Source organism: Hippopotamus amphibius, chromosome 8 (genome assembly GCF_030028045.1).
Source record: "Hippopotamus amphibius kiboko isolate mHipAmp2 chromosome 8, mHipAmp2.hap2, whole genome shotgun sequence".
In the NCBI taxonomy this organism is placed as follows: Eukaryota; Metazoa; Chordata; class Mammalia; order Artiodactyla; family Hippopotamidae; genus Hippopotamus; species Hippopotamus amphibius.
The window spans coordinates 1,258,719-1,272,595 of NC_080193.1; the positions used below are offsets into that span (position 1 = coordinate 1,258,719).

Genomic DNA, 13,877 nt, shown 5'->3' on the forward strand with positions numbered 1-13,877 from the left:
AAGAAATGCAACTGGCCCTTACATGTAAAAAATACGCTCAATCTTGATCACAAGATAAATGCAAACTGAAACCACCCTGAAGTGCCCTTTTTCACCCATCAGATTGACAATATGGGGTGGGGGGGGGGTAAGCTGTGGGGAAAGGGGCCGTATCTGGGGAGGGTGGGACTGCAGCAGAGCAACCCCATCCTGAGCATCCTGACATGTCACGCGTGTGGTCATCCCAGGCTCACAACCCCACTGTGAGGAATCCATCTCACAGATTCTCTGGCGAAATACAAACAGACTTTTGCAGAAGGCTCCTTGCTGAGGAAGCACGGGGACCCACCCCCACCGCTGTGGTGGCTGTGGAGTAAGCAACACGCCCACCTGCCACACTGCCCAGAGAGACGCGCTGCAAGGGAAGTCACACGCTGTGCTGTTGTGCTCACCAGGAGAGGGGAGGGCGACTGTACACAGTTCACTTATCAAGGGGGAGAAAGCAGAGTCATTAAAAAAATCAAGTGTTTCTTCCACGGGAGTGGGGGCAACCGGGTGCAGGGCACAGGGATAAAAGCTAGACTTCCCTAGGACATCTTGTTTTACGGATGTCACTTTGTAATTATAAGTTATAAAAATTAGAGAATGCAACGCCGAAGAATTGAAAGCAAAAAAATAATCACATCCATTAGAATGGCTACTGTTTAAAAAAGAAAGCCAACAAAGAAAAAAAACAGCAAAATAATGTTGTAGAGGATGTGGGAGAAGCTGGACCCCTTGTGCACTGCTGAAGGGACTCCACACAGCAGTGCCTCAAAATATTACACAGAAGCACCGTGTGACCCAGCAAGTTCACTGCTGGGTAAACAGCCAAAAGAAGTGAAAGCAGAAACTCAAACAGATACCTGCACACCCACATTCGCTGCACTATATATATATATATATGGGGTTTTTTTTCTTTTCTTTTCTTTTTAATTTTTGGGTGTGCCACAATTACGGGATCGAACCAGGGCCACGGCAGTGACGGCTCGGAGTCCTAACGACCGCACCACCAAAGAAGCCCCTCGCCGCAGCACTATTCACAATTGCCAAAGGGTGGAAAAACCCAAACGCCCATCTATGGATGGTAGATAAAATGTTCACACAAATGACAAGTATTTAGAGCATGAGAATATCTTTATGACTTCCAGGCAAGAACAGAATTTTTAGGACACAAGGCACAATTCTTAAATTGTGCACAGAAGTTCATAAACGAATTCACCCCTCAAAGACTAAAGAACACGTGCAATCAGTAAGAAAACAATTGTTTAAAGGGCAGAGCAAAACCGCACGTACGTGTGCACAGCAGAAACACACAATTTCACTACCAGAGAAAGTAAATAATAAAAGTCGAGAAGTATTTGCATCCGACGAAGCGAAACTCGAGGTCCATCTCCACTGAGCAGAACATTTGGCAGGAATGAAAAGACGATGCCCGCGGAGAGCGCCGTGGTGCGCGCGCACGCCCCACTCCGCCCGCGGCCCCGCACCCAGAGGCCCACCCGGGACGAGGGGCGCCGCGGGGACTGAGCACCCACCGCGCCGACGCGGGGCGCGGGCCTCTGCGGGGACCCGCCGGCGGGGAGAGCGGGTTTCCTAGCGATTCCGACCCCTCCCGGGCGGGCGGCGGGGCTGGAGGAACCGAGGGTCCGGCAGCCGCTGGGGACCCAGCTCGGCCCGGGGGAGCGCGGCGGCCGCTGGGCCCGAGGACACACCGCAGCCCCGCCCCGGTGCCTCCCCGCCTCCCGCCGCCGCCCCTGCCCCGTCCCCCCACCCCCCGCCGCCCCCGCCCCCACCCCCCCGCGTCTCCCCGCCCCCACCCCCCGGCGCGGCGCGCAGAAACCACGCGGGAGACAGGGGTGCGGGCGGCCGCGGCCGGCGTGATGCGCTAGGCGGGCAGCAGGCCGCGCGCGCGCAGCTGCAGCAGCGGGGCCAGCGTGTAGCGCAGGCGGCGGAGCGCGGCGCCCGAGCCGGGGCGCGCGAGCCCGCGCCGGAGGGCCGAGGGGTTCCGCAGCGCCAGGAAGAGCAGCGGCAGCGCCACGACGCCCAGCGGGAGCAGCAGCAGCAGCGTCCGCGGCGCGCCCAGCGCCCACAGCCTGCGGGCCGACCAGGCACCGGCAGCCGGGCGCTGGCGGGGCGCCCCGGGACCCCGGCCCCCGGCCCCGCGCCCGCCCCCGGCTCACCTGCGGCCGGCCGCTCCCGCGCCGCCCAACAGCCGCTGCTCCTGGCGGGGAGAGGGAGCGACCTACAGCCCCGCGCGCGGAGGGGCCGGGGCCCGGGGGTGCGCGCGCCTCCAATGCGGGCGGGGCCCTTGGGTGGGCGGCCCCGCGGGCGCGGGGTCCCCCCGGGGGCGGGTCCCCGGGGGAGGGGCTCCCCGGCTCTCGGCTCCAGCCCGCCCGCGCCCGCGCCCGCGCTCACACAGTCCGCCCTGGCCACCTCCTCCATGAGCGAGCCGGCGCGGTCCTGCCCCCGGCGAGGCTGTGAGTCGCACCTGCGGGGACAGCGCCTGGGCATGGTCCCTGCGTCCGGCCCCACAGTCGCCCCCACACCCGACAGCCCGAACCCCCTTACGGCTCCGGGCCGCCCCGCGAGGCGTCCAGCGCGGCCGCCGCCTCCATCACCTTCCCCTGCAGCTCCTGGAGCGGGTGGGAGTGAGGCCTCACCCCCGTGAAGACCGCGGGGGGCGGGGGCAGGCCCCGTAGCCCCGGGGCGGGGGCGCGCGGGGGCCCCCGGCGAGGCGGAGGCACCTGCAAGACTCCGCTCTGCTCCTGGAAGCTGGCCCAGGCCTCCTCCATCCGCCGTGCGCTCTGGCGAGAGAGCAGCTCCGATGGGGCGCGGGGGGGACCCTGGCCTCGCCCCCCGCCCTGGAGCCTGCCCCGGCCCCCCCCCCCAACCCCAAGCCCACCCTGCCCCCGAGAGCCGCCTGCGCCCGCACCTGCCGCAGGGCCTCCGCCTGCATGGCGTGCTGCGCCTCCACCAGCTCCACTTGTGTCTTCGCGAGGGTCCGGGGAAGGTCAGGGGCCGCGCACGCCCCGCCGCCCCGGACCCGCCCCGGACCCGCCCAGGAGCTCAGGACCCGCCCTGGAGCCCCCGCCGGCCCAGGGCCCCAAGGCCCCGCCCTCAGGTCGTTCAAGCTCCGCCCACGCCAGCGCGACGGCCGCCGGGGCCCCGCCCAGGCACCTGCAACGCCGCCAGCTGGGTCTCGAGTTGCTGCTCCGCGCGCTGCTGACTCAGGCGCTCTCCTCCGTAGTAGAAGAGCTGGGGGTGGGGCTCGTGAGAACGGGGGCGGGGCCTCTGGAGGCGGGGTCTATCCTGGGAGGCGGGAACTAGGGCTAGGGGAGGCGGGCGACGGAGGCCGCCTCCTGAAGGTACCTGGCTTGACAGCTCCTCCCACTGCTCCTGCAGCTGACGGTTCTGTCGCTCCTGGACAGGATCGAGGGGGCGGTCCGGGCCTCTCCGAGGTCCCCGCCCCCGCCGCAGGCCACGCCCCACTAAGAGATCCCGCCCCCTCCACGGGCCCCGCCAATCCAGAGATCCGCCCTGTCAAAGGCCCGCCCCGCTTCAGGCCCCGCCCGACCCAGAGTCCCGCCCCAGCCAGGGCTCCGCCCCACCAAAGGCCCCGCCCCACCAGGTCTCCGCCCCTCCCAAGGCCCCGCCCCAGCCAGGGCCCCGCCCCACCAGGTCCCGCCTGCGCTGCTCCGCCGCTGCCAGCAGCCCGCGCTCCCGGTCCGCGCGCTCCCGTGCCGCCTCGCGCGCCTCCCCGCGCAGGGCGCGCGCCGCCCGGCTCCGCCGCCGCTGCAGGCTGCAGAGGGGACGCTGAGGCCGCCGCCCGCCGGTCCGGCCCCGAGGCCCGCGGCGAGGGGAGGAGCCGCCCGCACCTGCGCTCGCGCTCGCTCAGGTCCCGCAGGCGCGCGCCGAGGCTCTCGCTCTCGGCCTCCAGCCCGCGCACCAGCTCCTCCAGCTCCTGCTTCCGCAGGCGCCCGTCGCGGTTGTCCTTCTGCAGCTGCAGCAGCAGCTCCCGCGCCTCGGCCATGGCTCGGCTCTGCCCGCCGCCGCCGGGCCCGCGTCACAATGGGCGGCGCGCGGGCCGGTTCGGAACCGCTGCGCACGGGCCGCCGTCGGACCGCGCAGGCCCGCGGGGCTCGCACCCGAAGCGCGAGGAGGCGAGGCCGGCGTGTTACGCGCGGCCCTGCGGACGGAGCAGCCTCCTGTGGGAGAGAGAGCAGGCTCCGTAAACGGGTTCCTGTCGTTGGACCCAGTGATCGCACTACTGGGAACGGATTCCAGGAAGAAAACAAATTCTTAAACCACAACGCGTTAAGCGGTTCGTTGAAGCGGTAGGCACAGTCATCACAAAGAGGCCACCACTGTAATTATGAAAATGATGTATTTTATGTGGCATGCATAGAGATATGATATCTAGTGGGGAAAAAAGAACATGATTTTACCGTGCATGCTAAAATAACTAAGACTGGAAGGTACACGGGTGAGATCTTTAAAGGAAACAGGAGAAAGACAAGCTGTTTCACTAGTGAAATTGCAGGTAAAGTTGTCCTTTTAAAGTCTACTTTTATTGGGCCAATTTCGATTATGAAGCTGGATGCAGAAGTCCTAAATGAGTTATCAGCTGACCAAATCCAAAGGGGTACATTAAAAAAGGTACATGAAACCAAGCAAACTTTAGTCCAGGGATTCGCAAGATCAGAAAATCAAGGTCATTCACCACTTGGACAAAAGAGGGAGAAGACCAGCTCCGGTAAAGCATTTCAGTAGGAGCAGAACTCGGGATAGAGTTCCACATCTGTGGACAACTTAAAGAGGGAGCGAAAGGAACTCTAGCCGGATGAAGGCTGCTTAGTAAACACAGTGGGGGGGCAGCATTAGCAGCCTTCCCTTCCAGGCTCTAAGGGACAAGAATGGCCCTCCTGCTCAGGTCTAGCAGTGCTGCAGGACCCGCAGTGAAGCAAGAAAAAGGAACAGGAGAGTCTGGGGAGCAAGCAGATGCAGGTGGCTGCCTGCCGTAAGCTGTCCCCGCCTGGGACCCTCCTGCACTGTCGGTGGGAATGTAAAAGTGCAGCCTCTGTGGAGAGCAGTGTGGACGTTCCTCAGAAAACCAGAGTCGCCGTGGGACCCAGCAACCCCACTCCTGGGCACATATCCCCACGGAACTCTAATTCGAAAAGACACCTGCACCCCAGTGTTCACAGCAGCACTGTTCACGACAGCCAGGACATGGAGTCAGCCTAAATGTCCACTGACAGAGGAGTGGATAAAGATGTGATGTGTCTGTCTGTCTGTCTGTGTATATACACATGTAGAGAATACAACTCAGCCATAAAAGAGAATGAAATAATGCCATTTGCAGCAACGTGGATGGACCTAGAGATGATCATACTATGTGAAATGTCAGAAAGAGAAAGACAAATACCATATAATATCACATATGTGGAATCTAAAATATGAAATGGAAATAGATTCACAGACATAGAGAATAGATTTGTGGTTGCCGAGGGCGGGGAGGAGGGAGGGATTGGGAGTTTGGGATTAGCAGATGCAAACTATTACATATAGGATGGATAAACAAGGTCCTACTGTACAGTGCATGGAACTAAATTCAATACCTGTGATGAACCACAATGGAAAAGAATATGAAAAAGAATGTCTATACGGAAAACTGAATCACTTGGCTCTAACAGCTCTGCACCTCAGCTTCTCCACCTGCAAGGTGGGGCTGTTACCAGACTCCCTCGTAGGGCTGGGGGTCCATGATTCACACGGCTGAAGCTCTGAGCCCCGCACGGACGCCAGCTCCAGTGCTGGACATCCAGCCTAGGATGGTGGCACCGAGCTCCTGAAAGTCTGGTCCAGACGGAAATGTGGACCCTGCGAAGCACCATCGCATAGATGCTTTTTGTACCGATCACACATGAAACACTGTGAATGTACTGGGCTCAAGACACATTAGAATCTGGCCCACTCATTTCTCTTTCTGGTTTCCTGTGGCTCCTGGGGCACGAGCTGCCGACCACTCCAGCCCTGTGGGTCAGCACTGCACCCCGGGGCCCTTCCACGACCCTGCAGCGTCCCCGCGACCCCACCGCACCTGCTCTGTAGGCGTCCTGATCCCAGTTTACATGGGGAAGCTCAGTGACAACAGCTGGCCAGGCGGTGGAGGCGTCCAGCGTCCAGCCCTCACGTCAGTGACACTGGCCGCCCCCTGGGTCGCTACTCTGCAGCCTCGGTGGGTGAGCTAAGGGCTGCTTTGACCCCTCCCCACCCCTGGTCTTTAGGAGGAAAATCTCTGCAGGGAAAGCCCAAGGCTGAGGAAGCCTCCGGAGAAACCCAAGCCACTTCCCTGGTGGTGGGGGCGACAGGAGCCATGGAAACAGACCCTCCCAGCCGTGGCGCCCCTGCCCTTTGCTCCGACCGGACCCGCAGAAGCACCTGCCTATCTTCCCACCCAGCTCGCTGGCCCCGCTCTGCCCCTCCCCCAGGACTCAGGTTCAAGGTCCTCTTCTCCAGGGCTCCCTCCCCACCCCGGGCCCCCACCCAGGGGCACAGCCCAGGTAGGGGGGCGGAGCAGGCCCCCAGCCCCGTCTTCAGGGCTGAATGCAATGGTTGCACACTCAGTGCACAGTTGGGTGAGGACATGTGCGTGGTACCAGGAGCTCGAGAAACGTCTATCCAATCAAAGAAAGAACAGTTATAGAATCCACGCCTGTTGTGCACAGCCCCTTGATTTGTATTTGAAACTTGTATTTTTTGCCCGATAAGAGAAAAAAGGGTAATTCCCTGGCGGTGCAGTGGTTAGGACTCCGCGCTTTCACTGCTGAGGGCGCGGGTTCTATCCCCGGTTGGGGAGCTGAGATCCTGCAAGCCTAGCAGCACGGCCAAAAGAAAAAGAAAAAAGGAAAGAGAAAAAAGATGTATGTAAACCACAAAGGATCAAATAATAGCACAACGGCACAGAGTCCCCCCCACGTGGGCCCACCTGCCATCCCCCACGCCAGCCACAGTGAAGCCACTGCAGCTCCGTGGCTTCAGCCACCTCAGACCACGTGCTCGGACGCCTCTGCACTTTGCACGTGCTGTTCCCCACCCACGGGGCAGCCCTGCCTGAGCGCCTGGTGTGTGACCAGCTCCTCGCAGCCCTTCACCAGCCTGTTTAATGGTTAGACGTTGAGTTACTGCAACTACGGGTCAGGTGACAAGCTGCCCCTCCTGCACCCCTGCCTCCTACCAAGGGCTGCAGGCCGGGCAGCAGTGGCCCCCCACGCCGCTCCTGAAGGCTGAAGGCTGCGAGCCCGTCCAGTGGGAAGGCGGTGTGGGAACAGGAAGCAGTGCTCTCAGGGCTCGTGCTGAAAGCCACGGGCATGAACGCTGCCCACGTCCTGAGGCACCTCAGGGCCCAGGGCTCACTGCCTGTAGCATCGCAAAGTGGGCGGGCTCTGGGGACCTCCCCAACTGCCCTCCTGGGGGCACACCTTAGTGAGGAACTCGTGACTCCAGCAGGTGCCCACTGAGGGCAGAGGCGGCCTGCACCACAAGGCAGAGGAGGGGGTGATGATGGTGCCAACAGGGACGGAGGGCCACATGGGACCCCCCGCGGCCACACATGGCAGGCCTGTGTGCCCCATGTGGGCTGAAGCGTGTCCCCCAGAATCCCTACTTTGAAAGCCTACTCCAGCACCCCAGAATGTGACTGTGTTTGGAGATGGGTCTTTAGGGTGGACCCGAACTCGGTCTGACCAGGGTCCCTGTAAGGGAAAATCTGGCCACAGACACACAGAGGGACGAACAGGCGGGGACACAGGGAGGTGAGGGCATCTCCGCACCGCGCAGAGGCCTCCGGGGAGACCCCCGGGCCAACATCTGGGCCTCCCATTTCCAGCCCCCGGAACCGTGGAGTCAATGCCACGCTCTGCCCCCAGCCTGGGTCCTTTGCTACGTGGGCCGGACCCCCACTTCCTGCCTTCCTCCCCCTGCGAGGGCCCGTGGGTGGCCCCAGAGGGCAGCACACGGGTGGGAGGGTCACCCGGCCCCTCAACAAGGGGTCAAGGCCAGCCTGTTGACTGGCATTTTTCAGCTGCGGTGTAACTGACACGTAACGTTAGTTTCAGGAGCTCACAGATGACCATGTTTATGGACACTGGGAAATGATCAGGGCCGTAAGTCCAGGCAACGTCCTAAACCACACAGTGACCAGGGGAAAATCTACTCTCCGCCACATTCCCAGGTGCCCCGCAAGGCAGGGGGGCCCTCGGGATCAGCGGGGACGACCCTGCGGTGGGGAGATCTTTAGTGCACGCCCGCCCCCAACTGCGGAGGAGCCGTCCAAAAGCTGCTTCTCCATTTGCTGAGCTCAGAAAAGGTCCTTCCAGAAGGTCTACGGAGACACTCAGCTCCAGGGCTGCCTCCTCCTGCGTGAAGGTGGGAGCAGCCCTGGGTTCACTCTCCCGGTCTCTCCTCTCTTCCCTCCCTTCTTCTCCTTGTTTGGACACCAGGGCGCCCAGAGCAGCTCTTCTCCTGCCTGGCTCCTCTTCTGGCTCAAACCTTCTCCACGGCACAGGATCGAGAAACACCCTGCCCTACTCAGATGTTTTCAGAAAGAGGCACATTTTAAACAAGACCTTTATGAAAGGAAACAGTGGTGCCTACCACGCAGCCGTCTCCAGCCACAGAACGACTCCCTCAGGCTGCGAAGGAGGAACCCCTCACCGGCCATCTCCTCCAGTGATGCTCGGGTTCTGGTGCTAAGAGGTGGGAGGCCTCACCTTGGCACCTCCGTCAAAAGCACCAGCTGCTCTGCGCACGGGGCAGCGGTGTCTCACTCCCTCCACCCCACCTGAAGGTGACTGTGATGAGACCCACACACCTTAGGGGCGGCTGCACAGGTTCCAAGCAGCTTTTCAGAGTCTCATTCTTAAAAGTAAACTGCCAGGGCTTCCTAGGTGGCGCAGTGGTTAAGAATCCGCCTGCCAATGCAGAGGTCACGGGTTCGATCCTAGCTCCAGGAAGATCCCACATGCCACGGAGCAACTAAAGCCCGTGTGCCAAAAAATTTAAAAAAAAAAATTAAAAAAAAAAAAAGTGAACTGCCAAGGCCGCCCGACATTTGTGGAAAGCCTTTAAAATGATAGGACTGGATAATAACAAACCAAAAGTGGATCTGAAAGGGAACTCCACACAATGCAAGGAAGAGAAGAAAGTATCAAGAAATGACAGTTTCCTTAGGAAGAGATTACATCCAGGAAAAAGAGAACAAAATGTAACAATCAAGGAACAAACAGTAGAAAGAACATTAAAAATAATTGCTTGGGACTTCCCAGGTGGTACAGTGGTTAAGAACCTGCCTGCCAATGCAGGTGGACGTGGGTTTGATCCCTCGTCCAGGAAGATCCCACATGCCGTGCAGAAACTAAGCCTGTGTGCCACAACTACTGAGCCTGCGCTCTAGAGCCCACGAGCCACAACTACTGAGCCCATATGCCACAAGTACTGAAGCTTGCACACCTAGAGCCCGTGCTCTGCAACAAGACCCCCCCTCACCACTAGAGAAAGCCTGCATGCAGCAACACCCCATGCAGCCAAAAAATGAATACAATTTTAAAAAAGGAAAGAAAAAAGATAATTGCTCATGCAACATTATAAATCAATTATACTTCAACTGAAAAAAAACAAACTGCTGAGATGCTTTTAAAAATCAGTAAGAGTTTACTGAAGGGAATGAATGTAGAGTAGAACAAACCCATCATCTGCCCAGTGAATGGAAAACCATCTCAATGGAGAGATGACCCCAAAAGCTTCCAGGGAGGAAATCAGGTCACACATGGGGGACTGGGCTTGGAAGGGAGAAGCCAATGGAGTAACCCCTTTGAAATTCAGCAGGAAAATGATACCCAATCCACAATTCTATACCCAGCCGAAATACCAATTCCACATCATTTAAAAGCATTTTCGACATTTTAAGTCTCAAAAAACCTACTTCCCATGTGTTCTTCCATCAGGATAGTACTGGAGCAAATATGCTACGGAAACAGGCATGTCACCCCAGAAAAGAACACACAGGAGCCAGAAAACAGGATGTCTGCTGCAGGACAAAGAGGCAGGACTCCAGCCCAACCTGTGCAGAACAGCAGGCTCCGGAATGTGTCTGATTCTGTGGAGAACTGTACCGGGAGGCATTTCACAGAGTCAGAGGGTGGGGAAAGAGGCTCAGATCAAACCGAGAAGCTGAAAAAACAGGATCATTATCAAATCTCAAGAAAAATAACGAGGTCCAATATCCGCGCTGGCCCAGCAATAAACAAACGGACACCGGGACAGCCAGTGCGGCTTGGCCGACCGCACACTGCACCAGGGTTTGTAAGTGAAGCCCTGTCTGGCTGCCTTTGCTCTGTGACTGCAGAGGTGAGTCACCACAGAGGCTGAATCGCCCACCACGTACTATCTGGCGACTTTACAGAAAAAGCTTGCCGAGCCCTAGATCACACAAAATGCCTGACAACTATCCGGGGGCAGGAAGGATGGGGGAGGGGCCGAGATGAACTGGACCGTCACCCACTGTGAGGCCAGACTCTGGCTGCCTGCACAATGTGGAGGTGGGCTTGGAAGGACGAGAAACCACCTTTTGTTTTAAGCCTTTTTAAGAGCCATTTGATTATTCAGACTATGTTTGAGTATTGCTTTGATATACCAAAAAAAAAAAAAAGAGAGAGAATTTTAAAACAATTGCACAGAACTTACTGAGATTTAGAGCAGGAGCACCCACGCTCCTCTAGGGGCTTGCCTGCTGCAGCCCTGCAGCCGCCTGGACACCTGCAGTGCGTGGAGTCCGAGGCTGAGCTGGCTGACCACCCTCCCAGGCCCAGCCCGCCCCTCCTCCTGGGTCTTCGCTCAGCCTGTGATCCCACCAGGGTTCAGGAGGGACAGTCCTCCAGGGAGTGGGGTCTCCTGTCCCGGCCCACGGAGACTAGGATTACCCCCGTTCCCTGCTCCCCCACCGCACCCCAAGACCAGGCAGCAGGAGGGAGCGGTGGGTAGGAAAGAGCACCCCCTGCCCTGGCCCGATCCTGCTGCTGCAATGCGTGGTCCCGGGCCCGGGGCCCGGGCCAGCCCTCCTCCTCTCACCCAGACCGCCAGGTCCATGCGCCACCCACACACGCCCTGCTCCCCAAACCGCCTCAGCCAGCTGGGGCCAGTGCTGCCCGAGAGGGTGCTGGCCCTACTGCCCAGCTCCGGACGCACACATGCCACCAACGGAGGGCCCGGGCTCCGCAGAAAGCCACCCCAGCTCCCGCCCTCCCAGGTCTTGGAAGCGCTGGACGGAGAAAGGAAAGCAGTGTGTCATTCAGCAAGAGAAGAGCCAGAGAACAGAGGCCTCACAGGAGTTTTTAATCAAGCTTTTAATGAAAAGATCATAAAATAACAGCTTCTCATCACTGTACATTAAGACTGCACGCTTCTGAATGGAGAGATTGGTGAACTGCTTTACTATGACACTGAGGGCTGCGTACCTGCAGCCCTGACCTGAATTTATCCAGACTCTCGAGGGACGTGAACTCAGTGGGATGACGGACGGCGGCGGTGGCCGGTACAGGAGTGCGATCGCGGGCCCCCCCCTTCCTGGGAAGGGCGCGTAGCAGGACGTGACCCCTCTTCCAGTTCCCGTTAAAGAAAACAGCTAAACCCCATCCCTCCCCCTCCCCCTCGAGGTATTTGTGAATGGGCCAGTGCCCAACCTGGGGTCCCCCGATGGGGGCGGGGGAAAGCAAGTGATGGGTGGGGGGCAGAGAGGCTCCCCTCAGCACCTGGCCCCACGGGGCCCCGCCAAGTGGAGGGGGGGGAGCCCTGGGGATCCTCCCTGCCCCGCGTGAGGTCTGTTATGCAGCATATTTGAGGTCAATAAATTACAGCAATAAATAGCAAGGTGAGGTAGGGGGGGCTCCCGGTAGAAAACTGACGCGGGCGGACAAGCCGGGGGTCCCGGGCAGCCTCAGTTCCCACAGCGCACACCCACCCCCGATCTGGAATGTCAGGCTGAGGCTCTGGCCAGGCCCCGCTCCGCTCCCCCTTTCTGGCTTGGGGTCGCGGGGCCAGTGACGCCCAGCCTGGCTCTGAGGAAGAGTGAGGGCCTTGGTCCCTGCAGGGCAGGGCAGGCCCGGGACCCCTGGTCTGTTCTGAGGCCTGGGGCCTCTGCTTTCGGCCCCCAAGCCGAGGGGACGGGGTGGATGTGGCCCTCTCTGCCCTGCGCCCCGCCCTCCCGGCTGCCCAGGCGTCACCCCCCGCTCAGGATGGCAGGGCGGGTGGCTGGGGCCCACCCACCCAGCCGGCGCGCCCTGATCGCACTCCTGCACGCGGCCAGCCCAGTGAATACTGACGGGCGGGGAGAAGGGCGGGGATGGCCCAGCGCCCGAGTGGCAACAAACGGTAAACCCCCCCCCCACCCCCGCCACCGGCTGCGCGAGGTTCTGAAAGTCCGACTGGGTCCAGACTGTTCGCTTCACAGGCTGAGGTGTATGGCTATGCTGCGAGTCTCTGAGATTCATATTTGCTTAAAGGTTCATCTTTTCTTCTTTACCGCTTTTGCAATCCTGGAGGAGCCCCGGCCGTGGGCACGGTCTGGCGGGCACGTGCGGTGGTGCAGCCCGGCCCGCCGCTCGCCCGCCCCAAGTCTGAGAAATAAATACATTCATCACTGCACGAACATATTGATACAAAAACAACACTGTTCAGAGTGTTTGCACCGTCTGTGTAGGTAAGGACCGGCCCAATGAGCCCCTCCCCCGGCCGGGGTGGAGGTGGGCGTCCCCACGGGGCGGGGACCCGCTGGCGTCGACGGAGCTGTGCAAAGGTCCTGGCTTTTTGGCTTGAAAGGGACCCTCACATCAACCCACCCGAGGGGCACGGGCAGAGCAGCGGGACGGGGGCGCACCTCCACCCCGGGGCCCGAGCCCAGACTCGGGTCCTGTGGCCAGAGCTGACGGCCACCCCTGCTGTGCCAGCTGGCCAGGGCCGCCACCGTCTGGCCAGGAGGCCTGGGGGTGGGTCCGCACGGGCCCAAGCTCTTTGGTGCCAGCTGGGCTGGGAGAGGCCCGGGCTGGGAGGAGGGCTCGGGGCCTCCACGCCCGCCCCGGCCCCACGGTGCCCCTCTGCCTGTGAGCCATTCCAGGGTCGACTCAGAAGGGGCTCCAGCAGAAGGTGGGGGTTCACTGGGGTGGCCTTACAGCTGCTGAGGTCTGAAACTGTAAAAGTTTATGTAAACAATGAGATAAATATATTAGTATCTTTTTTCTGAGCCCGTTGAGGTTCCATATGCATTCAAAATGTGCTTTGGTTTAAAAAATAGGTTTCGTGAATTTGGGTGTGAGCTTTTTTTTTTTTTCCTTTTTTTTTTTTGTCTTTTGTTTATCCTCTTTCCTACATGACATCTGCTATTTTCTGTTTCCTGTTTCTCCGAAACATTCAGGAATTAAGTGACTAAAGCAGAGAACTGTAAGCCGCCCTTGGCCTCCAAGGGCCTCATCTCCCGGTGAGGCTCTAACACACGCCCACGCACACACTCACGAGCACAGCACGCACTCCACGAGAAACCAAGGGAAAAGGAAAACAGAACCGAGTGTCGTGTTCACCCCGCCCGCCCCACAAACCCCTAAAGTCTTAAATAGGAAACTAGTGTTTGCTTTCTTGTTAAAATACAGAGAAGGCTCGATACAATACTCAGGTGGGTACAATACTACGTCGCACGAAGGTCGAGAGTGAAGGGCCCTGCGCCCCGTCCCTGAAGCTCTGCCGTGAACCACCTGCTTCCCTGGGGGCCACGCCCGGGGCCGTGTGTGCAGCTCCCGCTACAGACTTTT

The 13,877-nt window shown here is 59.7% G+C and overlaps 1 protein-coding gene across 1 annotated transcript; it reads right to left on the reverse strand.

Annotated features, from left to right (window-relative positions):
• Positions 1–1,906: 1,906 nt before the first annotated feature.
• TMEM191C (transmembrane protein 191C) lies at positions 1,907–4,158 on the reverse strand. The gene is made up of 10 exons (XM_057746752.1): positions 3,897–4,158; positions 3,697–3,820; positions 3,391–3,441; positions 3,199–3,276; positions 2,954–3,010; positions 2,766–2,825; positions 2,590–2,654; positions 2,437–2,509; positions 2,202–2,242; positions 1,907–2,114 (listed from the first exon to the last, which is right to left on the reverse strand). Exons 1-10 carry the CDS (start codon positions 4,049–4,051, stop codon positions 1,907–1,909), a joined length of 912 nt encoding a protein of 303 aa, XP_057602735.1. The 5' UTR covers positions 4,052–4,158.
• Between the last annotated feature and the right edge of the window lie 9,719 nt (positions 4,159–13,877).

Coding starts and splice junctions, on each gene's coding strand:
- TMEM191C (XM_057746752.1), bottom strand. CDS start 4,051: ATGGCCGAGGCGCGGGAGCTGCTGCTGCAGCTGCAGAAGGACAACCGC. Junction 3,011..3,198: donor CCCAGCTGGCGGCGTTGCAG/GTGCCTGGGCGG, acceptor ACCCTCGCGAAG/ACACAAGTGGAGCTGGTGGA. Junction 2,115..2,201: donor GCGGGAGCGGCCGGCCGCAG/GTGAGCCGGGGG, acceptor GTCGGCCCGCAG/GCTGTGGGCGCTGGGCGCGC.